Raw genomic sequence first — 26,446 nt, forward strand, 5'->3', positions numbered from 1 at the left:
ACAGTGATTTCCAGCCCCACTGGGGGAAATGTGGGAGAAACAGGGGTTTTCTCAGTACAAAAGACAGGCAAAGGCTGGTTTCTGAGCTGTTTTCTGTCCAGGGATGGATGGTGCCAGTAAGTGAGTACCAGCCACAGTGCCCGCAGATACCCACCCCAGGGCTTCCTGGAGATGCTGATGCAGCCTTGCAAAACTCTCCTCCACACGCACGCTGACTCCTGGGCAAGCTGTGGCATCTGGAAAACGTTATCCCGAAGCTCTCCCGAGTGCCAGAGGACCCCAGGCTCCTTGGAGAAGGGCTGGTAGCTCTCCGTGGCGTGCAACGGGAGCAGCCGGGGGGACACCAGCCCCGGTTCGTGTCAGCAAGAGCCGCAGGCTCCTTTGGGAGTACACCAGCTCTCCAGGCATCTCCTGAAAGCCTTTTGGGTCCCTGCACTTGACAGCACCCCTTCATCCCTGTTTTACCCACACCATGGGCATCACTACCCCTCCTCCCTTGTTTGGGTGCCAGAGTCGGAGGATGTTTAGGACCCAGGCTGTGCAGCTCCTCCCTTTCAGGTCTCTCCAGGGTTATTGCATGGTGGGAGGTAGGTTCAGGGCTTGGTGGTATGAATGAAAGAGAGAGAGGAAATCTGGACTGAAAAGCTCAAACTGGAATAGCTCGCCTGTCTCCAGGCAACAGGCCTGACGCAACCGCTGGAAAAAAAAAAAAAAAGTCCCTTAAATAAAAAAAAAACCACACACACACACAGATTTCTGAAGCGAGACAGAGAGGAGGATGAGACAGTCTCCTGAAGGCACTGGTGACACTGCTCTGCAAATACCAAGTTGGAGACCCGAGGCAGAAGGAGGGAGCCAAGATGTCCGTGCAATCTTTCCTCTGACTCTGTCCCCGGTAAGTTTGTTGCTCACGTTGGCTTGGCCATGCTGGGGCTGGGGGGGAGCACAGCCACCCTGGGGACACCCACTTGCACCCAGGACGGGAGCTGTCTGAAAGAAGCCTGGTGCTAGAGGGGACCCCCGGCTTTTCTAGCCCTGCGGAAAGGGGTAGCAGCAAGGATCGGGTCCCTGGGGAGCATCAGGGTAGGGGTGATGGGGACCCCATTCATCGTGAAGTTCAGCCCTGGGATCTGGCACGCTGGCTATGACATGGTGGGGCTGGGGGCTTGCATTGTCGTCCCCCCGCCCCAGCAGCAATCTCCTGCCTTGCCGAACGCCCCTGGAGATGGCCCGCACGGTGGCTCCCTGTTGATTGGGACAGGCTGGAAATCCAGGCAGGGTTTGAATCCTCCTTTACAACGAGGCTTGTGGATTTTGCTCTCAGCTGGGAGCGGTGTGGGGGTACTCACCACCTTCAGGGGGATTTTTCTGCACTGGATGAGGTGTAATGGAGAAGAGCCTGGCCAGGTTTCAGGATGATCACCTGTTGCTCCCTCTGCCCCCTCCCCAGGATTTGCAAAAGCCCAGGAAAGGTTTGTCATCTTGTGCAGTGCTGACATAATGGGACAAAGCTAAAAAGATACGCAGGGCGTAGCTACCTTTGATTTTTGAAATAGGCACTGTGTGCTGAGCACAGCAGGTTTCCACCTGCTCAGGTCTGGCCCTCGCAGCTCACGTTAACACTAAGGTGGGGGGAGGGAGGGGGGGGAAATCACCCAGAACTTCTTCAGAGCCCTTTATAACAGCTTGGAGCTAATTGCTAAAATAATACCGTCAGCCCACACCCCTCCCAGCACAAGCGCTTGTGCAAACCCAGCCAGCGCACCCCGGTGCGATGCACACCCCTGCACCCACACCACCCAGATCGACAGCCCGCACCCTCTCCAGTCCGTGCAGACTGACACCTCTCCCACAACGGGCACCCGTGCAGTGCTAAGAAAGCACCTCCCTATTTCCCAGTGATGCTCCCTGTATTATTCAGCACTGCTCTGCCCTTCGGAGCTTTTCTACATCAGGGACCCCAGGGAAGGGGGGGTAAAATGGATGAAAACCAAGTGCCTTGTTTCCAGTGAGAACCTATGTCTGGCTGGTACCGTTATCTCGGCTTTGTCTGCTCATCCCCTGAATCCCACGGACTCCCCAGTTTTCAGTGGGAACAAGCCAGTTTTGGCTGCTATGGGTTTTCTCTTTGCCAGCCATCATTTCAGCATACTGGGGCTGTTGCTGTTATTTGCATCTCAGGTCTCCTCTGCTTTCAAATGCAGTGGTACCTCTTCAAGGGGGGATCTGTACAGCACAAAAATAAAGCAGAATGGGAGAGATCCGGCTTCTCCGGCAATAGCTCCGCGGCCATTAGGTGTTTGTAAAATGTAGCAGAGACACTGCAGAATGAAAATTATAATAATAAGCAGCCTCAGGGTAATATAGCCTTTCCGGGGGAAGGGAGTGCGGGGGTCTCTTTGCAAGCAGCTCACCTTAAATAATATTAAATAACAAAGTGCAGCTCAGCACTGGGAGAAGGCAGGTCTGAGTACAGAGGTTGTATGAGCATTGCTCGGGCAGCCGCCAGGGCGGGTAATTGGATGGGACAGGGGGGATGTAAAGGGGATTAGGGGATCACCGGGGGGCTGACCCTGCTCCCCTGATCAATTTAACTTGGAGCCTTGGGGTCTCCAGCGGGAGCTGGCCCTGGCGCTTGTCTCTGCAGGGGGTGAGCTCAGTGCTGGGCAGTATGAAGCCCAGCGCAGCTGGAAAGAGGTTGTTTTTTTGTTGGTGGCTTATTTTTTTTCTGAAAACATAGCCTTCTGCCTTCCATGATGCATTTAGGGAAAAATAACTCCCTGTGCCAGTCTCCTGGGAAGAGAGCATTTCTCAGCCTGATCTGGCTCCTTCCCAAGGAGTCCCAGCCCTTCACATTACCCTGGTTGCACGAGCACAGAGGTCCCCGGCTGCTCCGGCTGCTCTTTCCTTGCTGAAACACGGCTGTGCTTGGGGTGGCAGCAGGGAAGATAAGGGAAGGAAGTGGCTCTGCCAAACCACAGGTCCTTTCGGGGGCATCTCTGGGGACAGGTTAGGTGTGCCACCTCCAGGATTAGGTCCCAAAACCTGCTAGGACCCCAGGGCAGTGCATGGAGGAGCAATCCTTGCCCATAATCCATGGCTCCCTTCACCTCAACAGACCTTACCAGAAGATGACTAGGGTAGACAGGGTGTCTTCATCAGGAGTGTGTAAGCTTGCATTTGCTACTGCTGCTTAACCCCTTTTCCTCTAAGAGTAATAATACCCGGTTTTGCCTGATGGGCTGAGAGCATTGACCCCCTCCAGCGTCCCAGTTTGCAAATGCTTCCCACTCACTGGAAGACTGGTTTGCAGGAATGCCAAATATCTGGAAATGCCCACCTTCATGCAGAATTTCCACCTGACTGCTGGAAATCCGCTGATCGATGGGAGCTGAGCTGAGCTGAAAATGGAGTTGCCAGGGTCCATCTAAAGCAGGCAGCAATCTCAGTCCTGCTTCCTCAAAAGAAGCAGGCTTGATTTTGTGCAGGGGAGACAGGAGGGACGACACGCAGTTGGGCAGGGAGGGACGGATGTATTTACTGAAGCAGGTTCTGACACTACTAGTGATGCTGGAGATCAGCCTGGGAGAAATACCTTAGGGCAGGGAGTGCAAACTGGTCCCCTGTTATCTCTGTGCTTCTGCTCCGCTCCTGTTGTCAGGCTGGTGGCTTGGCGGCAGTCACCGATTGCTCTCCCCTCATTACACTCTTTGGGGGTCTGTCTGGGGGTCATTTCGGCAGAAGGATATGTCAGGGTGAATGCTCACCCTGCTCCAGGTCATACACGAATGGAAAGCCCCACTTCTTCCTTCTTGCCCCTGTGTACCTGTGAATGCCACGTCTACATCTGAAAGGCTGAAGCAGCAGGATGGGCTGCTTCCCTGCTGCTGACCTCAGCATCTGAGCTGTCTGGGAGGTCTTCTAGGGAATTCTTCGTGGCAGTAAATGGGCAGGTGCACTCAGGATCCCATTAAACCAGGTGCTGTACATATATCTGAGCTCACTGCATGGAGCAGCTCTGTGACCACCTCGCCAAACCCCTGCAAGGACATTGCATTCTGGATCAACGCAGGGACAGAAAATTGGCTCCTCCTTGGGATTTTGTCATGTATTAGGCTGGAAGTTGGGACTCTGTGTGTGTGGGAAGGGTCACAGCCAACGTGGGCAGCCCTGCAAGGAGGTCTGAAGGAAGAGTCACCAGACGTGGACCAGTGCTCCTACTTATGATGCCCAGCTTGGTCACTTTGGTGTCTTTGTCTTGCCCCTGGACGAAAGGCCAAGCTCACAGCCCACATGAGTATGGCCAGGCAGTCTCCATGGACACTCGGTCCAGTGGGCATTAACTGATAGCTGGGGTCTTTGCCGTGACCCCTCCAGCCTTGCAAGGACAGACCCACTTCCATCCTGCCCCAACCATTGTGAGCAGGCAGAGAGCATCTTATCCTGACAGCACCAATTTCAACAGGGGCCTCTGCCCTGGAGGAGCCCTGGCTTCAGGGTCAGGCAGATCTTCAGGCTGCTGGAGTCTTCTCTTTTTAGGGGTAGTGAGGATGAGGGTCACTTTGGGAACCAGACCAGTTTTCCGCAGGAGCAGATTGAAGGTGCTACAGAAAGGGATCGGGTGTCAAAATGCTGGATAATATAAGCCAGGGAGACTGGCTCTCCTCTGAGACTGTGGGGTGGCCAGGGGAGCAATCTGCCCTCCATCTCTGCAGGAGCCTTGTGCAGAGCAGCGTACTACAGCCATGCTGCTTGCGGGGGCTGTGGCAGGGGACCACAGGGTGAGGAAGAACCCGAGCTCTCCAAAGCCCACATGGCACAGCAGCTTCTCTCCTGAGTGAGGTCATTTTGGCATGGGGAAGGGAGTTATTCATGTACAGGCTCCCTGAAAGGGAACCACCAGCTCCAGGGAGCTGCGGTGTTGACCCAGATGGGTGTCTCCTCCCTTCATCCACTGCCCTGGACTTCAGCATCAATGCTGCCTGGAGGATGCTCTGGATCCTCCATCCACCACCGTGCAGCAGTCAGAGTCCTCCCTAACTCCATTGCTATGGCAACCCCCTTGCACAGGCATCTCATCCTCGATGCCCTGCTGGCAACCTGCTGCAGACCTCCGGGGGGGTCAGACATCCTCACCCCATCCCTGCCTTTTTGCTGTGCTGAGAAGGAAAAAGAAAGCAAGCAAATACAGCTCTGCCTGCAAGGGGTAAGCACACCGGGCACCTTCCCCCACCTCTTGCTCCACCTCAGTATTTCTTCAGCCTGCTGTTTCAGGCTCAGGGTCCTCCTTATTCACTAGGATCTACAGAGCTCAATGGTGATGTTAGCAGGTGCAATCTGCTCTAGGGTTTTATTTTGTAGGAGATCAAGGGGTGTCTGCGTGGTCCACAGAATGACACCTACGCAAACCCTTGGAGCAAACGCCTTGCAGACAGTCAGGGGATCTGCATCCCATACTCAGTGGATCCTAGAGGGAGTCCCTACACTGGTTATAGTCAGAGCATGGGGACCCGGATGAGATGGAGATACCTGAAGATGCCAGAGGTGGATCTCTGTATGTCTCCGAAGATCCTCAGAGCTTTATTCCTGAAAGCCAGTTGCATGACCTGCCTGCTCAGTAAGAGGGAAATTGAGGCATAAAACGGGCTGAAGTGCTTCCTGAAGGTCATTAACAGGCTGAACCATTACCTCTGCCCTGCTTAATTCATGCCAGAAGTGCCATGAGGGCACCCCTTCATCCTGCAAAAGGACCTCCCTCAGCCTGGGCTTTATCTCATACTGAGGCTCTTTTTATTCTCTGGATGAGCAGAGTAATCCAGACTCTTACAACCACTGCCGCTCCTCTGCAGCAAAAAATGGTATTACAGTAAGATGAAGCCCGCCAGGAATAGTGAAGAGAGCAGAATAATTTGCTCCCCACACCTCTTCCTTGGCTGATAGTTTTATTTAATCTGCTTTTCCCCCTTTCGTTTCCACCCTGAGTATTTCTCCTTTCATTTTTTTCCTTTCTTCTCCTAGACATCTTGCTGCCCAGCATGTGACCTTCCAAAGCATCATGTGTCCTCATTTACAGCTCTTAATTTAACAGGCTGTACCTGTGCTGCCCTGGTCTAGCACATACCATTCAATGCTGCTTCGTGAATGCTTCATGTTCAAAGCTGACCAGGGCACAGAAAGCTGATGGGGAAGGTACAGATGTATAAAACTTCTCAAGCACATAAAATTCCAGCAGGGTAAAAGGCTGTGTCTAGCATCATTTTGTGCAATCTCCCCTTTGACCATGAACAGCATCTGAATTTATTGTTATACATCATCAGTGATGACAAAGCGAAGCTTCTCTCACACCCTGTGTCTCCTAGTACTTGCCCCATCACACCTGGTTTGTCAGGGGATGTTCACATGGGTCTCCTGATCCGCTGCTCTACTGCATGTGCAGGGATGGCTGGGGGTGTGTGATGGGGACAGCTCTTCTGCATCTGCTTCAGGGTTGGAGGAACGGCGGCAGTGGGAAGTTGTGGTGGCAATTTGTGCCACTGGACACGGTTTCTTAGAACATTGGACACCCAGTGGGCCTCACAAGGTGTGTCTGGCATGTGGGAGAGCAGGGCTTGCATTGCTGACCTGCAACCATGCAAAAGCCAAGCCTCAGGGCATGCCACCTCCGTGAGTCTTGGTGTGGTAGGACTTCACACCCAATCCAGTTTGACAGTCTTATTTCTCCACCCTGGTCATGTACTTCTGCTAACCCTTTTGCATTACAGCTCGCAGGGTAGGTCAGTTAAGCTGACTCCTCGGATGGCAAAGAAATTAAAGGGTGTTTTGTTGTCACAGTAACCTGATGTGTCCTTGTGCCTTCAGGACTGATAGGATTCATGCAAGGGAAGGGGGAAAACCCTGAGTAAAGGCTCAGAGTGAGGTGGGAACAGACTCTCACCCCATTTTGGTGCTGAAATCCTATTACCCCTAATTAGGCGTGGCATGAACTCCCTGAGCCTGCCAAGTGTGATAATGAAGACAAATCATTGGTTAATCACTTAAATTTACTTGCACAGGCCAGCCTAGAGGGTAACTGAGCCTGGGCAGGGAGAATGGGAGTCTGTTGATTTGAGCCAGAGGCCAGGTTCGTTCCTGGGAATTAGGTAGCTCTCAGGCAGCGGACAGGTTTGTATTGCAGCCTCGCACACAGCTATTTTTCACACGCTTACCACTTTCAGGTCTTTTTTTTCTACAGCAGGCATTTGACCCAAATCCAAGATATTGACAGGAAATTAGGGGAGGATCCTTTCTGTCATTTTTGAGTTAGGCCAGGCTGGGGAACAGACGTGCCTATTTGGGGGTGTCCCTACAGAGCAAATGAGAAGTTTCGTGTTGCACCTGGGAGGAGGTGAAGGATGGGTTGGATCAACGCTGCTTTTAGGGTAGGAAAATCAAATCCCTCCCCAGCTGCTGGGAGGCGGTGATGGGGAGGGAGAGAGAGCAGCAGGGTTATGGCAAAGGGGATGCTCCAAACTGCTGTCATGCTTTCAGCATCCAGTGCCCTGAATGCTAACTGAGCGGTACCCAGGGCTCAAATAATAAGGGCCTTTTCCACTCTGAGGATTTTATATGTGCTGAAGACACAAGACAAAGGAGTTTGTGGGGGCTCTGCTTTGTAGCTGAGGCATTCAGAAAAGTCAGCCTTACAGTAAAAATATCTCTTCTAGGAGTTACCAAATCCAGTAGCCCAGCGTGGAGCTGCAGCAGATTATTGCGCTGCTGGCTTTGATCACCCCTAGCAATCTCCACCTCAATGGACAGAAAAAAAGTTCAGAAGTGAGGTCTTTAAAGTTGTTAGGTGTTTCCTCTTATTGATTTCAGCAGGTTGGAGCTGGACACAAGTGAAAATCATTGACATGCTCTCAGCTCTGCTGGGCATCCGTGCAAGAGCCAGTGCAGGACCTGCCTCTCCGACAGGGCAGCCCTCTGCTCTCCCCTCTGTATGATCTATTTTTCAGTAGAAGAAGGAAAATTCTTCCTGCTCCAGGCATGAGAGCTGTTGGCTTCAACCTGTTATAGTATCTCTGTTTGCTCCCACTCACCATAAAACTCTCATTAACATAAATAGGAGCAGGAACAAGACCGCAACATGACTAATTCTCCACCCCCAGACTGTCTGTGTGTATATTATCAACTCCTCGTTCAGCTCATGTGCCTGCACACAATTGTGGGATAAATCTTGCTCTCTGTTGGTGTTTATTTTAAATTGAATCTTCTTACTGAAAAGGTTTGAGAGGCATAATTATGGTCTGGATTTCAGTTACACAGATCTTCGTGGGTACAAGTAGCAGGGAAAGGAATGGCTGAGTAACTTATATTGCTGTGGTTTAGTGCATCCAGCTAGAAAGCTGCATACGTCCTGGCTGCTCTTCCTGGGCATGTTACCAGGCAGGCAAAAAGGTATTCTGTTTTGTGTTTGATGTCTAGATGAGAGCTCAGCCGTAGCTGAGCATACGACCTTGAGAGAGTCTCTTATCTGATCCTACCATCAAATGAATGCAGAAACTGTCTGAGCTTAACTCTTGCAAAGTTATTAGAGTCCTCTGTCCCACCAGGTCCCACAGAGGCAGGTTTGCTAGGCCAGCTTTGGCTGTGGGCACAGCTTCTCCGAATCCACGGCTCATGGCAGGAGGAGTTAGTTTTCCCAGGACTCTGCGCTAGTCCTCCACCAGGGTGTTTTCAAAAGAACAACTGGGGCCATTCCCAGTGGGCAGACTGGATCTGTCCAGGGGTGGAAACCACAGATCCAGGTCTCCCTGAGTGCGGGCATCTGAGCCCAAGCTGTACCAGCACCCCAGCTACTCCCACACTTGGCTGGGGACCATGCTCCTGCCCTGAGCCTGCTGGACAGGAGGGAGCTGATTCTTATGGCTGCAGGCTGGCATCTTTAGTAAACATAGACCTAAACATAAATCTGTAATACTGGGGGGGCGGGAAATAAAAAAAGCTGCTTTCTCCAGCTGTCCTTTTAGCTCAAACTCTTGGAGAAGTTTGGGTTGTCTTACTTCACCTGGTCTTTTTTTGCCCGAGTGGAAAGGTGTAGGTTTGCCACCCAGGAAATCAGCAAAACATCGCGCATAGACACCCTGACCCCCAGCAACAGCCACCGCTGTCTCCAGAGGGTGTCGGGTTGTGTGATACAGCTCCAGTCTGTGAATGTGTCCTGGCCTCCTTGGCAACCCTTTCACGGCCCCTTGAGTGAAGGCTGGAGATGTAAGTAACCAGACCTTCCCTAAAAGCCAGAGCCTGTCTGTTCCTGCCCCAAAAGCAGTCAGATAGCGGAGGTGAGGTAACACTCCCCAGGAGCTCCTTGGCACCATGCCTCTCCCAAAGCCCTCACTCCCTCCGCTGCAGCAGGAGCTGTTTCTCCCTTCTCACTCAATTTTCCTTCTCAAACTGGAAACCAACCATCTGCTTTTCTTCCAGGTGTTCATCCAGGGCCAGCGTGGTGCATGAGCGGGAGCCACCACCACCACAGCTGGCTTCCCACAAGCTGCATTTGGCACACCACAGGAGCTGGTCCAGCCCTGAGGCTTTCCTGCCTCCATCCCTGACCCCTTGCAGCACACCCCTATGCCATCTGTCTCCCAAAGAGGATGTCTCTACCCAAAATCCAAATAGAAGAGACACTGGACAGTACGGATGCCGGCTCTGGAGGTGCTGCTCCTCCTGATGACCATCTGAGGAGCCTCAAGGCGCTGACGGAGAAGCTGAGGCTCGAGACCAGGCGCCCATCCTACCTGGAGTGGAAGGCAAAGCTGGAGGAGCAGGCATGGAAGAGCCCCCAGCCAGCAGGAGAGGAGGAGGAGGAGGAGGAGGAGGAGGCAACCAAGGCCAAAAAGGCCATGGGGGAGACTGTGCCCTTGAGGAAGGTGCAGCTGCATCTCAATGGGAGCCCTGCCCAGGACAAGGTGACTCTTACCTCAGGGAGAATAGGTGGCTTTGAGAGCATCGATGAAGCTTTGACGTGGCTCAGGAAGGAACTGGTAAGTGGTTTCCTGTCCCTGTTAGACAGCACACTTTTTCGAGAGGGGGAAAAAAATGAATGAGGAAACAAGCGACTCCTTGTTCCTATCTGCCTTCAGCTCCAGGTGAAAAGACAACAATCAGTCATTGCATTTTCTGTGGCTGGTGGGAGCAGAAGCAGCCAGGGAAGGGAAAAGGCAAATTTCAGAGCACCCATAACCTCAGAGAAGGACCTGGGTCATCTCAGCATCCCTGCTGGCATACAGCAGGCTGGGGAAATATGGTAGCTTGTGCTGGTTAGGACTTTTTAGCAGTTTGCCCCCTCCCCTGCTTCTGTAATTCTGTCTCAACACAGATGAATACAGCAGGTATGAGTACACCATGAACGCAGGGACACTGCTGGTGCGATACCCTTCTCTGATGGGCATCACAAAGGGATGCTTCATAAGGCTGTAAGAAGGAAGCATGACTAGATCCATCCCCGGGATCTGCCCTTGCAGCTTGTGGCTGTCAGTGGTTTAGGAACTCCCCCATCGGGAGGTTGTATGCTCACCACTGCATTTAACATGCATTAGCGGATCTAAGCTCCAAGTGTTTGCCTAATTTGCCCTTTTTCTTTTTTTTTTAAACTCATGACTCCCTATAAGGTCTTGTGGTGACCTGCTTCCCCCGAGCAGGTGAATGGTGAGACCAAGTACTTCTTTTTGTTTCAAACTGTTGTGGAAACCTCTTGTTCTGACCATGTAGTACCTGAGGACTAATATCACTTCTTCTGCTGTATGCATGATGCCAGAACCTTATCTCAGACCCCTCCTCATCCAGCTCTTACAGGTTCATTTTCTCGTCTCCTGCTCTATTAGAAGCTAGTCCACATTTCTGTCATCCTCCCATCCCAATCTTAGGCCCAATCTTATACATATGTTTGTTTCTGGTGGTTATGAGCAGGTATTTTCACAGAGAGGGAAACAACACAAAGATGCTACACCTATGCCAGGAAAATACACAGAACCAGGGCACGGGTGCTGGAAGCTCATCTTTTACATGTTGTGTTGCTATTATGGTCTTTGGCACAAATTTGGCCTGGGCCAGCTAGCACTGACCTAAGCAGCTCCCAGCCCAGCTCAGGAGTCAGCACAGCCTGGGGATAATTCCCAGAAGAAAGCATGGATGCAGCATGTCTTTTCTGGAGACAGCAGAAAGTCAATAGCATGGACACCACCAGATCAAAGCAGCTGTTTTCAGGGCTGGAGAGTGAGCCCCAGTGCTCTTCACAAGTGTAGGAGCAAGCAGACACCAAGACCACACTTCCCAGTGAATCCTTCCCTTCTCCTAACTGGAATTTAAAAATCTTTATTATTTGGCCCACATGACTAGAAACAACTCATGTCATGTGGCTTTGCTTCTGTTGCCTAAGTGGAATTTTGCCTGCGAGTTCCACTAGCATTTGCAACTGTATTGGCAGCAGAAATATTTGCAGAGCTTCAGATGCATGTGTGAAAATATTCCTGTGCAAATGCTTTGCTTCTCATAAGCACTGAAAGTCTTTGAGGAAAACTTCTCATGCACAATGAATAATAGCTTTTAAAAATTCTTTGTGACTTTTGCTCCAGAGAATCATTATTGGTCAACTTTTTGTTGCTCTTGCTGTATTTGCCCAGCTATATTGATCTCTAGAGAAGTTATTTACAGAGGTGGTTCACGGTTTTGGTGATTGTGATGTTTCTCAGGACCATGGCTTTCACAAGGAGAGTGCAGTGCTTTCAGAAATCAAGGACTATTACAAAGAGTTTCGAGCTGATCTCCTAAAATCACTTAGTGCTCTGAGGAATCTCAGCTACTGATCTGAGACCTGAATCTGGGTCCATGCTTTCTTAAATGCAATCTTAAATTCACAGTGCACTTGATGTAAACCCCAAAGCTCGAGATGCCGAAAGAGAGTAAGAAGCAGATTTTCCTTCTCAGAGCCCTGGATTTTAAAAGATTTCCTTTGTTCCTTCATTTTCTGCCTATGTTGGAAGTATAAATTGTCTCAGAGTCCAATTGTACCCTTTAGACTTGGGTGTGGTATATAAACCACCATCTGATGAAAACTAAAAGTTTAAATTAAAGAAGAAAAAGGGCAAAGGAAACCCTAATTGTTCTTCACTTTCCATTTTCGTGTCTCTCAATTATACCAGTCTTTGCTGGATCTGGACGTGACTCATGTAATTTAGAATGATTTCCCCAAAAGAGAGAGCATGTATTTGACTGACCACACAGCTAAATAGCTATGTTGGAGGCACTATTGTTGGGTAAGAGCTGCCAGCAAACACAGAACACAGTGAGGCCATCGCATCCCAGGATGCTGGAACAAAAAGATGCATTTCACATTACATTTCGAGGGTGAAACCCAGTTTCTATTCAAATAAACGAACAAGCTTCCACACATCCCAACACAGCAAGGATTTTTCCTTGTTTACTCCCATGTTGTGATAGTAAAGCAAACGGGAAGGCTTCAGATTAGGCCAGTTATTGCTAAGTTTAGGTATTTATTTAAGGCAGGAATGAAGGCTGGAAAGAACAGTACCCTGCTTGGGGCAGGCAGGCAGGTGGCCAGCACCCCAAACCCCTTGGGTAAGGTCACCCTAAGCAGGCAATCAATCCTTCTGCTCTGATTTAATGTAGGACACCACAGACCTGGGAGCACCACGCAACCCAGCCTTGCCCCAAGCAAGTGTTGAGCATCCCAGGCAGCTTTCTGAAGATGATCCAGAAATGATCTAGTAGTCATAACTGGGATGAAATCTGCCTCCACCACACTGTCCTCTGCTGCAGGGTGAATTCTCCCCCACTGCCCTTCATGAGAAGTCAGTTTAGAGTATGTAGGATTCGTCTATCCAATGAAAGGGCAAAAGCTGGTGTACGTGGAGATTTTTATCCAGGGAAGAAGTACACCACCCCATGTCCTTTTCAGAATGAAAAGTAGCAATGCAGGGCATGCAGCTCCATCACCCACCCTGTGCAACCCCCATCACAGCTACCAGTGTGTTTAGGCTGGGTTATTTCAATAGCATGGCCCCAGCATGGTCTTGGCTTGTTCGAGTTAGCACCCTGCCAAGCAGTTAGAGCTTCAGGAGTTTGCACATGCTGAGGACTGTTCCCAACAGGCAATTTATATGGGACCACCCTATTTTGGAATTAACTCTATCCCAGCCAGAACCAGTAAAGGCAGCAAAGTGAATATAGTAGCATGTGTATGCCCAAACTTCCCCGTGCCCGTGGTGCTACAGAACCAGCCATGGCTTGGGGTAGTTGCTTGGTCAAGTGATAGTCCAAGAGTGTCCAGCTTTAAAATTAAAGTTATGTGTAAAATCTGAAGCATTACTGCCAGTTCACACAAAAGGGGTCATCCATCACTGCAAGGAGTTTGCCTCTGTGTCTTCAGAGTCTGCTCTGGTTCAGGATCAGCCAGATTCAGGCTCCTCATGTTCAGAAGTGAAGGGCAAACCCAAGGTCTTACTGTGCATCTGTTGTTCTTGGTCTTTCACCCCACATGACCTGTCCCAGGACCTGATTCTGCACATGAAGTCCTGGCCCTGGTTTATAGGACTGACATATGCCCACTGAGCTCCAGCCAGCCATGTCAGCTGGGACCTGCTGAGAACCTGGCCCCGAGAAGGTGATTTATTCAGACATGCAAACTCCTGCTCTTGTTTCTGCGCTGAGAGGCTCTGTGTAGGTGTGCGAGCAAATTGCAGCACTCAGCACGTGCTGAACCGCCCCAGGGCTGGAACGCTTCCCTCCCCAACTCCCCCTGCCTCTTCTTTGCCCTCGTGTTTGCCTTTGCGCTGTCAAGTGTGGCTGCTCTTCATCAGTGCTGAAAGTAAAGCCATCAACAGCCTGGGTATGGTGACAGACCCAAGGATCAGAGTGGTCAGACTGTATTTTCCTCTTTGTTTTTGAAATTTGTCTGGTTTTACAAGTTCTAAAATTAAGCCCTCAGAGTCTTCTTCCTCCTAAATGTGGTTAGAGAACAAAACCCTGCTATGAACTGGGACATCTTAGGACAGTTCAGTTTTTGACCCAGTAGGAAAATACATCTCAAATCAACTAATGTTTGGCACTGAAATCTGAGGTGTGTGAGCCAGAATGCAGGAAAGACTCTTGAAAAAGGACACAAATGTCTGATGGTCTCTCCTGGGAGATCATAAAACACCTATGTCCAGATGGTCAGGCGTTTATTATTCAATATTTACCACTATTTCCATTTGGGATACTGATATTGGCTAAACAAGTAAAAAGTGAATTTAAGCAACAATGCGGCACCAAACCAGTATTGAGCTTCGTTGCAGGTTGCTCTGTGGTTGTTCAGAGGAGGAGACGAGGAGAAGGAGTCTAGAGCATGGGTATGGAGATTGGCATGCGTTGGGAGCCCTCTGCTACATAGCAGGTCCAGGAAGGATTTTTTTCTGTGTTTTTATTTAAAGCAGCAAAAGGACTTGGGCACAGGCACCAGAGCGGGGTCATCTCTGCTGTTAAATTGCTAGAACAGGGGCAGAGTTTGGGAGTTATTACACAACAAGACTGTACCCAGGGGACATCCACCCAGTTTTGCAGAGGGAGGGAGTTTCATGGGGTGGATGTGGATTTATGTGTGTAGCAGAGATGTAACTGCAGCTCTGAGAAATGATGCGCTCTTCTCCTGTGTAAGCCCATGTGCAAGCCCGCTGAGATGTCCCTCTGTTCACCTCACCCAGATGCCAAGCTGCCAGGCTTTTCCCCTGGTGGTGGGTTTTCTCCTAGGTGCAGCATTCCCAGTCCTGGAAGCATTTTAGCACCCCTTAATTTAACAAAAACCAGAGGTAACTACCTCCCTCAGGAACAGTAATAGGATTAATTCTGAGGGAGTCAACACAGACTAAGCTCAACACCGAAGAAGTGTGAGATGTGGGACTCACGTCAGGCTCTGCGTGTGTCAGCTGGCAAAGGTGTCCTGGACTTTGCTGGAGTGTAACTCCCAGGCACTGCAGAAAGAGATTGGATACCTCATTTGGGCTGTGGGTTACACCACAAGGGCGTGAGCGTCTAAAATTAGCCATGGCAGAGGGGCATCTGAGCACCTTTGAAGATGAATCCTCAAACCAAAACACAGACTTAACTGACTTCTCTGAAGGGTTTGGCAAGGGTCTAATAACTGGCCTGTGCTTCTCCATCCTTGAATCCAAGTGGCTGCACTCGGTTAGGAAAGCACCAGTTTAGATTTAAGTTCCTTTTGGTCTTTTGGAACTAAAAAGGACTAGCCCCACGGGAGCAGCCACTTCTCCACAGACCATCACCCTGAGCTTCATGGACCACAGAGTGGGATACTGTCGATGGGGCATATCTCTTTTGGGCAGAGGTCCCAAGTAGCTCCACACCTCCACGCCATGAGGTGCTCTCTGCTGATACCTCCCCCCTCAGCAGTCCAGGGAGATGGACCACAGGCAACGGGAACATTATTGGCCTTTCTCTCTGTGACCATATGGTTAAGGAAAACTTGAAGACAAGTCGAGGCTACACCCTGAGCTACTGCCACCTAAGCCACCTAAACTGGGCATCAGGCAAAGATGCATCCAAAACTTTCCTTTCCCCATATTGAACATCCCTGGGAGGCTCTGTGGCTCAGTCCAAACAGAAAATCCTTCCTTGGTTCATAAGACTTTGGGCCTCTGTGGTCCAGCTTTGTGATTCAGCCTAAGAGCTGCACTAGTTCCTCTGCCAGGAAGGATCTGGGTTTTGTTTCTCCTCCCACCTGGAGAATCTCAAGCCAGCAGCTTGTCCATCCCAACAGCGCGCCCCACACATGCAGACGAAGGGCAGCTCCTTGAGTGCTGGAGCTGGGCGTGCAGAATGAGGCAGAGCGTGTTAAAAAGCGGTGTGTATGAGCAGGGCAAACCTGAGGCTGCATTTGGCATGTGAGACTCAAAGGAAGTAAAATACATGGATTCTGCTGGGTGCTCCCCGTGGGTTTCTCCAGGACATTGCGCCGAGTGTGTGGGATCATGCTGTCATCCCACACAGATGAACTGGTGCATCGGATTGCACTGTGGGGGCTGGCCCTGTGGTTGAACTCTGTAAACCGAAAACCCACAGCTTCCCACGATGTGGGCCCTGTAATCCCATTATGTCTTTCCAGGAAGCTTTGTGGAGCTTCGCTGACCAGACAGTGCTCCTTTTAAAAAGAGATCATTAATCATTTCTAGAGATGGTTCGGTCCTGAGTGTGGGATGGATTGAATGTTTCTAGTACTTGTGAGGATCCTCTGGGGAAGAGAAGGAGAATGAGGATTTCTGGATCCAGATCCAAATTTTGCTAATGTTCTGAGTGGCTTTAAACAAAGCAAGGTTTGACAGGACAAATCCATGGAGGGAGGACAGGGTGTTTGCATCTCAAGCCAAGCCTTGGTGATGAGCAGGAGTAGTGAGAGAGGCCATGCCCTGCAGAGCAGCCCAACCTTCCTTCCCATGGTGGGGCCTTTCGTGCTCTGCTCCCCACCCAGCCATCACCCCATGGACCTGCCTCCATGGGACCTATCACCATGCAAGGCACTCCTGCGCCCCTGGGAAGACAAGGGGGCCTCCCAAGGGGTGCAAATGGTGACAGCCCTCATTCCCTGTGCCATCTCCTCATTGTGCACATCATCCTTTAGTCAGCCATTGCCAGGTTTTGTTCCTCACCCATCTACCTGTCTTTCCTGGAGGGCAGAAGAGGGCTTTATCCCCCTGGGAAAGGCTTGGCTGATGGAGCACATCTGACAGGTCACTCTTGTTCCCTGTTCAGCCCCAGAGCACAGCCAGCCAGGGCTGTTCCTAAGATGGTGTCACAGCCTAGATGGTCAATGTAGATGAGTGGTGGTGTTGCCCCATGCCATGTTGCCCCCACCCTACAGGCCATGTGGCTGCAGAAGAGGCTGGTCTGGCAAATGCCAAGGTCAGAGGGTCTGATGGGTTAAGGAAGGGTGACTGGAGATTCAGCACCTGAAGGACATGCCCTGGAGGGCTTTGTCTTCCAGCTTGCATGAAATCAAGACAGCTTCCTCAAAAGACAGGAAGCAAGAACTAGTCAAAAAGTGGAAAGCTGGCTTGCAAGGGAAAAATTGCAATTTCCAGCTCACATCCCTCTCCACAATGGCCTCGTAATTCATTTTTAAACCCTTTTTGGTGTTTGGGTTTTTTTATCCCACATTCCTCGAAGCTTTTAATCAAAGCATTTGTTGACATTTCTCATGTAGCTTGATAAACTGACAAGAAAGAACGTCCAAGGGTCAGTTCAATAATGCCCACGATCGCCTTCCTGATAAAATATCAAGTTGCAACATTCATTGTGAAACAGGGAAAAATATCGACAAAATTAATTTTTTTTTGTTGTTACAACTCACTTGGGAGAAGAAAAACCTGCTGGGTGGCATTACTCTGCTGGGGGCACAGGTTTTTAGTGTTTTTTTGAAGAAGGTAAATGGCTTCCACCCTGCCAGGTTTCACGAGAGAGAAAGATTCGCTCTGAGATTTGTACAAAGGTGACTTAATCCTCTCCAGGCAACCACGCTGGTGTCTAATTGCTGGCTGAGAGCACCAGGCAAGGTCCTCCAGGGTGCCTCCATGGTGCAGGAGTGAGAAAAGCCTTGCTGGGCTTGGATTAACTTTCATTACGCTGATAACAGCTCTCTGCTTAGGCGCTGAGCACAGCATTGCAAAAGGCTTTCCAACAGCTGCAGGAAACAGCTTCCCTCCGAGCCCTTCAACCTCCTAAGGTGGTTGCTTCCCCTTGCTGTGAGACTGGCAATGCTGCAAGGGGCAATCCCAATGTCTTTGGAGGCATTGCCTGGAGGGGGAGGGATTGTGCCACAAGCTAGAGCAACCCCGAGGCTGCTCCGGTTGACACCCTTGAGGCAGCAGCCCATGCATCAGGCATCGGAAAAGTCTCATGTAGAAATACCAGGGCCACCCATGGAGCCACGCAAGGGGAATTTTCCTTCCTCCCTTCCCTTCTGCAGCCTCACATACAAGCCACCAGACCAGGAATAAATTTACCCGCCACCCCTAGAGCTACAACTGTACTTACAAACTAAACAGCTCATTTTCAGGCCTGGAGGCAAACTGGTATGGTCCGGCCATGTCCATGCTGTTAAAATCCATCCATCCATCCTCAAATGCCTTCTGAGGATGAATTCTACTGTGTTAACTCCTGAAGGGTGTCTGTGGGGAACTTCTTGGGACTGTGAGAGCTGGCCTCAGCTCAAAGGATGCTAGGACTTTGCTTGCAATCAAGTGGAGAGACCTTGTTGCAATGCACTATTTAATGTATTGCTATAGATGTAGTCTGGGTCTGTTTCTGAGCTCATTCAAACCATACGGAGCCAAAAAAATAGTGATGCAAATCTGGGATTTGGATTTGGGGTGAGGTCAGTTCCACAGCGCAGCTGGAGACGAGCCCAGGGCATCCTCTCATGCACTGAGGAGTTGGTGAGGACAGCAGATACCCAGGGAGAGGGGAAAAAAACCCAAACAAAAGAAAATCAGGAGCCCTGGTACCACGGGGCTCCTTCCAGTGCCAGTTTGTGTCCTGCGATGGAGGCGACACCAGGGAAAGAGACAGGACATCGCATCGGGGCAGATGTAGGACTGTTTTCCAGCCAGTTTCACTCTCTCCTTGTCTTCAGTAGCTACAGGGAGATTTAAGCCGCCAGGTTTGCTAAGAGCTGTTCGGCTTCTCTCCCTCTATTCTCTTTTCTTTGTGACTTGTGGTTTGTTGCTTTTCTGTGAGCAGGGACATGGGGTGAGACATGGGGATTGTCTTCTTGGCATCTGCTGTTCTAGCTCTGCCTGCTTCTGTTACCCAGACAAAGGCTGATTCTTGCACCAAGTGATCACCTCCTTCCTTCACCACCCCCAATATCCTGTGGCAATAAATTCTCTGCTTAATTATAAGTTGGAATTAAAAAAAAAGAAAAAAAAGCTCTTTTCTTTCATCACTTCTGAATCTTCCACCTTTCAAAGTTATAGCTGCCAGGGGAGGAACAAACCCTCTGAAACACTTAGCTCATTAGCCTGCGGGATAGTTGTTCTCTCCCCTGTGGGAAAACGTGGAGGTCCAGTCCCAAAAGCCACTTCAAATAAGTGAGATAAGCCACGGGGGGGGGGGGGGGGGGGGGATGTGGAGGACCGTGTTCCCAGCTGACATGAACCAGCTGATTTATGGAGGCTGGAAACCTCGGTTGAGTATGTGGAGATCAGTTCTCTGGGGCTCTTTTAATTGGTCCTTTCCAACTCTAATTGCTGCTTCTCACCGTGGCTGCTCCCTTATGAACAAAATTAATTTGGGCTTTGCTTAAGGTTGAGACAGAGGCTACGAAGCCTGCGCTGAGGGATGCCTAAGCCAACAGCCTTGGCATGGGTGGCTTTAATACCAGTTTCCTGGTGCTCCTGAAAACCTGAGCAGGCACAGACTTCCTGAATGCTAAAAATTCACCATCCTGATCTGGTATTTGACTGGGATGTATCGCTGGCTTGGAAAACCCCCACCTCCCTCCCAGTTCTTTGCAATGGGGTAGCAGCTCTAGACGAGTTATATTTCCAATGATTTGGTGCAGGGAGCAGCATGATGAGCAAATTTGCTGTGCCCTTGCCAATACCCTCTTCCCTCCTCACCCTCCGACTTGTGTTTCAGGCAGAGATGCGCCTGCAGGACCAGCAACTGGCAAGGCAGCTCATGCGCCTTCGCAGCGACATCAACAAGCTGAAGATCGAGCAGACCTGCCACCTGCACCAGCGCATGCTCAATGATGCCACGTACGAGCTGGAGGAGAGGGATGAGCTCTCCGACCTCTTCTGCGACTTTCCCCTCGTGAGCTCCTTCAGCCTCTCCACGCCGCTCAAGCTCATTGGGGTCACCAAGATGAACATCAACTCCCGCCGGTTCTCGCTGTGCTGAAGTGGGAAGAAGAGGGAAGGATGGGGGAGAAAGAGAGAGGACTGGGCAGCGCCAGGGCTCTCTCCGCCTCATGGCTGGGTGAAAAGAGGCCAAAGAGGGGCAGAGGGAACAGGAGCAAACAGGGAACCCACAGCTGGTCTTAGCAGCAGGGCAGAGCAGCAGAGCTGAGGTGGCACGGAGATGCTCATTGAGAAGACAGGACCTGCACAGAGGAACCGTGGAGAGCATCTGAACCCAAGACGTGCACTCAGCCTGCTCCTTTGCAGTCTCTTCTCCTTCTTTTCCCCGCACAGCAACTAAGAGAACGCAGCTCAAATGTGGCTGTTTGCACTCAGAAATCAAAAGGAGGGGCTGACAAAGATCAACCACAAAGCAAAGTAAAATCCCTTTTCCCTTCCCCTTTACCTCCTCCCAGGCTAGAGCCGTCTCTTTAGAGTCATTCTCCTCCCTGGATGTCTCCTTGGACATCAATCCTCAGCCTCTGCTGGCCCAAGCACAGGGTCCATGGGGCTATTTCAGGTAGGGAGCTGATTTTCAGTGGAAAGGAGCCCTCCAAGCAGGTGAGGGACTGTGGTTTACGTGGTATGCAGCTCCAACAAGCGGTAAGAAGATGTGTTTCTTGACATGCTCCATTGAGTCCAGTGTACTCTAGCTTAATTTTGCCTGTGGTATAGATTATGGACAGATCACGAACACTTTTATATAGAGACTCCAGACAGACAGAAGTCACCTGTGTGCCCTAGAAGTTATACCCAGAGCAATATGTGTTCCTGATCTTGTTGTCAGCAGTGGCCACAAGACACCGTGTGGTTACCCCCACAAGCAGTAAGGCAAAGGAGGTAACTTACACCAAGACATCTCATATCAGAGAAATCACCCCCAGGCTAACATTCCCCCAACAGCAGCACCAGCAAATCCTGGATCCTCTGTAGCAACACACATCTATCAGAGAAAGGAACTTCAGGAGGAGAAAAGGGACTTTTGTGTAATGAACATAAAATGTGACTATAAAATTAAAGGGAGAAATATTGCTGCGATGAGCTTTGGACCTGCAGTATACATACGAGATTCCCTCCCTGCTTGGCAGTATAAAAGATGGATGCTATATTTTCTTGCCTTTCAGTGCACATACCTGCACACCTGCCTATACGTGGCACGGTGGGCAGAGACACCCGTGGTGTAGCCCAGCAAGGGCAGGGACTCAAGGGGACTAGCCATGGCAATCTTGGGACACCTGGCACCCAAGACAGTCTGTCTAGAGGGAGCGTGGGTGCCTCTAGGCTCTCCCTCCTGTGCCAACACCTCTCCTGGCCGTGTCAGAGCACTGAAATGTTTCAACCCATCACCCCAGCCCAACTCTGCTCTCCGCCACGCGCCCAAGCAGAGAGCTCTGTGGCTGAGTGAACGTGACTGTGGCCACACAGCACCAGCCCAAGCCCTGGGGACGAGCGGGAGATGCAAGCCAGCGCAGGGCTGAAAGCTGTGTGGCTGTGTTGATGTGCCTGTACCCGACTGTGTCTATAAGCTCTGTGTGTGTGTAAGTTGTTGTGTGTGTGCATGTGAGCCCGCTGGATGCCTCTCTTGGGAGGCTGATTGGTAGACCCATGTCTTTGTTCCCAAACGTGATGTGAACCAGAAGCCGATGAGACTCTGCTGAGCCTGGGAAGATGCAATGAGGCTTCAAGACTTGGGGTTTCAACAGAGTGCTTAGGTCAATGCAGAGAAGGCAAATAATTTGTCTGCCTCCACAGGAGGAACAAATTAACATCGTGAAGGGGTTCATAGACACATAGGGCTGGGGACTGGCAGGGGACCCTGGGGCTGAGTTCAGTCCTCTATCTCCCGTAGTACGTAACCCCTCAGTGACGCCTCCCTCTCCACTTCAAAGGTCACTGAGTATCATTTCTTTCTGCTAAAGAAGGTGGTATCTGGGGCACTGGAGCTCTATCTATATCTGTAAGTTAATCAGTGCATTGCCTGGGTGCTGAAACTTGCCCAGGCAGTGAAGGCTTAATCGGGTTGTGGCCTCTGGGCAGGACAAGCAGCCACGATGCTGTTTAGTTTACTAGTAGAGAAATAGCCTTATTTCCCCATGGACATCTTGGAAAAAAAAAAAAAAACAACACTTCATTAAAATTCATCTTTGTTTACTTTTTTAATTAAAAAATGAATTCATGTCCCACATGTTGATTTTCAGAAGCATTTTTGATCAAAAGATAACAACGACAACTTTTCAGTGAAAATAATGCCTTGAAGAGGGGGGCTGGTTCTCTCTAGGATCAGCTAGAGCCAACTATAGGATGGACCTGCCTTTGGGCTCTTGTCTGTAGCCAAATGCAGGAGGTTAGTACAAGCACAGTCTTAGGAGGCCATTATATGTGGCATTAGAAATATCAGATGTCTGGGTTCCAGACATGTATTTTCTGCATTAAGTGGAACGGAGGATGGTTATAACTGCCAGCTGTTTGTTGAAATGCACAATTTTTTAATTATAAAATTATGTCTGTATTGATTTCTGCCTCTGGTCTCTCACTGTGTTCAGCAGCTCCAGCTCTGCCTGGCGAGCGGTCGGGGAAGCACCAGTCTGGTGTGTTCAAGGTTTACAGGTGTGCAAGGTTTCCGGGCAGGTTTCTCTATCCAAACACATCACTGGGATGCCCCTATAGCTCCATCAGCAATTGCCCCACCTTGCAGTCTGGAGGAGACGGAATGAAATTAAGGTGGGAACACTACGTATTTAGACAAAAATGTATGGGAAAGCCCCCCCCCAAAAAAAATCACTCTTTTAAATTAAGTGCTGTTTTGTTAGTCAGTCACTGAGTCAAAAGTGGGTCCAGGCACTTAAAATTTATCAGGCTAGGGAAGAAAAATAAATAGAAGCATGTCTGATTCTTGCTAGAATTTTGTAAAAAACCCAAGTAAACCAAAGGTTGGGTGGGCCTTGAGAAATGTGAGTTTAGGTCACTGCTCCCACCACAAAAACTCCCAGAAAGGAGCCACCAGGTCTCAGCTGTCTGCAATGAGACGATTCAGGCCCTCGGGTGATGGTTCCTCTCCTCATACAAATGACTCAGAGCCACATCCCCTTTCCTAGGTGAGCTACAATGCCTGCAGAGAAAGGCTGGTGGCAACCAAGGCTGATGCTGCTGGGGTCCTGAAAATACCTGAAAAAACCATCCTGAAAATACCCTTTGTTGCAACCACATGTGTCGACCACTGAATCAAGGTGGTGGCATCTCCACCTGGAACACCAGCGGCATCGCGGAGGTGGCTGCTGCTCCATCTGTTTGAAGCAGGGATCTACTGGACATTGATTCAAGGGTTGTCCACACCCACCCAGCAGTGACACATGTTCCTTGCTGAAATTAAAGAGCGAGTTTGAAACTAGTCCATATGAATAATTAACTGCATTATTAATTTAGATGGCCAGACTGGAAGACCATGGATTTCTCTGGGCTAACCCGAAGACCAAATTTCACATTATTTTTTCTTGCCCCCAGAAGCTCACGTATATGCAACTTTTGGATGGGGGGAGTCAGTCTGGTGTTTAATTGGTCACATTTTGTTTTTACTTAAAACAGTTCTAAAAATATTAATTTCAAACTGAAACCATTAACAGCTCATTTTCATTCAAACATTGTTTGAATAGTCTTAATTAAACTTTCCTACTTTCTCTCTTTCCATGAGTAACAGCCATTCATCCGGCTAGACCCAATCCCTGAAGTTTTAGTCAACCCAAAGCTCTATATATTTTTCAGCATGAAGAAATCAGTTAAAAACTAATTGGCTCAGCTTGATTTCTGACTTCCTTTGGGTGGGTTAAGAGGAAGAACAAAGCAATTTTACACAATTTAACTTACAGTCAACTGGCCACACTCCCTGGCATGGTCCACCACAACATACTAATGGACAAGACCTCACTCGCCTGTCACAACCCCAATGCAGTAACGATAAAAAGGGTCATTGTTCCTAGGACAGTGTCTCATTGCTCACTCTTTTGGCACTGGGAAGTGCTACCGTATAATCAGTGAGCGATTTGTATTTTAATGTCTCCCACAGTTGACTCCATATAACCCTTAATGAAATTCAACGGAGATGTCATCACAGAAATGCCCCGATAGGTCCCACTTACGCCAGGAAAGCCACGGAATGACATGTTTAAGGACCTACAGACTGAATTTTCAGAGTGCCTCTGCTATATGGCATTTCAGCTATCACAGTCTTAACCTTTTATATATATATATCTAGGAAAAAATAAAACCACCCAGCTGGAGTATTCCCAGCACCTCATGGATTCTTTCTTCACAGACTGCTGTCTGCTACGTGGGTTTTATTTTAGATCGAGGAAGACAGAAGCTGGGGGGGAAGGAGGGGGGGAAGGATTGCAAGGAGGAGGTGGCAGGCTACACACCAAACCCAGAATCAGACTCGCTTCCCTCGCTACACGTGTTACAACCAAGTGGCGTGTCTGAGGAGTTACGCACAAGGGAGCGAGGCATCCCAAAACCTTGGGGAGAAATCACCCCTTGGGCATTGCTTATAGCCCAGCCGGTGTCCAGGTGAGTTATGCAGCCACCCAAAGGAGGAGCAGCACCAAAAAATGTGCAAACTGCTCCTGAAATCCTCTCCACTGGTCTCCATGCTATCCAGGAAATCTGGGAAGCTAAATAACACTGGAACCTCCCTCTCTTCCCCAACCAGGGGACACCCCTGAGCCTTGGATGACCACACTTACTCGTGTGACGCTGGGCAATGGTTGGATGTAGATTTTAAGGTAAGCGATGATCAGATTTGGGGCAAACTCTTGATTTCAGGCTGGCTTTCATCGCCTCCTTTCAATCTATTTTATGAAGGACCAAGACACCAGCTCCATGCACCCATCATTCAGAGCAGCTGAGACCTGGACTTGCCCCATCCTTGCAAACGGCAGACGGTGTAGAGTCCCTGTGGGCTGAGCCTTGGGGCAGCCAAGCCATCCTGGTGACCTTCAGCACCTCAGTGTGCTGTGAAACATTCTGGGCCAGCCACTACGAGAGGTTTGCAATGCCCAAGCCCTGAGATGTTGGTGAAAGATGCCCAGTGCTTCACCACTGCACCTTCCCCGACACCCCCTTTCCCTGGTGGCGGTCTTGGTCCTGTCCCCAGCCGGCTGTTCTTGGAGGGGGAGGAGGAGGATGGGGGCTATTGCACAATGTTTTTGTTCCACTGACAATCTCCCTCTGCCTGTTGGAACAGGCTGCTCATAAATTGCAGCTTTCTGGAGGGGTTTCAAGAGCGTTGCATTCTTAGATCATTGTCTGTCCTCCCTGGGAACAATGTGGGTAGGAAAGAGCTGCTCCAAAAATGCCATGTGCTATGAGGGGATTTCTTTAGGATGGTGACTGCTCAGGGAGGCCGAGGGAGTTTCCCCCAACCACTGTATCTTGCAGCCTGGGTAGATAAGGAGGCAGCTCAATGGGAAGCAGGAATGCTGCTATAAGTGCTCTGCGGAGATCTGCAAAGGTCAGCTCCTTGCTACCACCCCATAAAGGTAGTTAGAACAATTATCCTTTGATTATAATGTGGAAAATGAGACATGGGATTCCCCAAGCTCAGTCTAAGATATGGCCAAGGATATTCTGGCCTTTCAGACGTGACCACCTTGGCACACTCAGCATGTCCTTTACCACCCTGGATGCTGTTGGGACTGGGCTTTTAGACAAAAGCCAGTCCTGCAGGTGAATTAAAATTGGAAGCCTGTTGCAAGGCTTTTAACCAACCCAGACAGTTCAAGTTCTTAACGTTATTAAGCTCATCCTGTGAAACCAGCAGCTTGTTAGACTGCCCTGTCCCCCTTCCCATGATGCCAATTCCTGCCACAGCTGTGGTGGCTTCGGCATATGGCTTGCCAAGGGCTAGCCCTGCCTGCTCGATTGTCAGCAAGACTGGTGTTGGTCCAGCCTAGTTAGAACTGACTCAAACAGCTGGCAGGTATGGCTCAGGAGTTAGTGTAAGCCAGAGACCACCCCCAATAGGCAGTCTGGGTGCAGCCGCCTCTTCTAGGGTACAAAGGTTTAACCATATGAACCTGTCTGGGCCATACCAGTTAGTCTCATGGACAGAGGGACCCTGGTGCTGTTCAGTTCACCAATACAGAAGCAACAATGCATGACGAAATGCAGTGAGGACAGCGTGCAGTAAACCTTCCTAATAAAGCAGCAATCACTAATCATAGGATCACAGAATCATTAAGGTTGGAAAAGACCTCCAGGATCATCAAGTCCAACCATCAACCCAACACTACCATGTCTCCTAAACCAGGCACTGAAGTGCCACATGTCTTTTAAATACCTCCAGGGATGGTGACTCCACCACCTCTCTGGGCAGCCTGTTCCAGTACCTGATCACTCTTTCAATGAAGACATTTTTCCTAATATCTAAACTAAACCTCCCCTTATGCAGCTTGAAGCGTTTCCTCTCGTTCTATCGCTAGTAATGACTCATAACTCTTGCAAAG

The 26,446-nt window shown here is 49.9% G+C and overlaps 1 protein-coding gene across 1 annotated transcript; it reads left to right on the forward strand.

Moving 5' to 3' along the window:
- The first annotated feature begins 559 nt into the window (after positions 1-559).
- FAM167A (family with sequence similarity 167 member A) lies at positions 560-23,576 on the forward strand. The gene is made up of 3 exons (XM_064448261.1): positions 560-895; positions 9,463-10,022; positions 19,687-23,576. The coding sequence occupies exons 2-3, from the start codon at positions 9,633-9,635 to the stop codon at positions 19,948-19,950; spliced, it is 654 nt and encodes a 217-aa protein (XP_064304331.1). The 5' UTR covers positions 560-895; positions 9,463-9,632; the 3' UTR covers positions 19,951-23,576.
- Positions 23,577-26,446: the final 2,870 nt, after the last annotated feature.

This window comes from Phalacrocorax carbo, chromosome 3 (assembly GCF_963921805.1).
Source record: "Phalacrocorax carbo chromosome 3, bPhaCar2.1, whole genome shotgun sequence".
Lineage (NCBI taxonomy): Eukaryota > Metazoa > Chordata > Aves > Suliformes > Phalacrocoracidae > Phalacrocorax > Phalacrocorax carbo.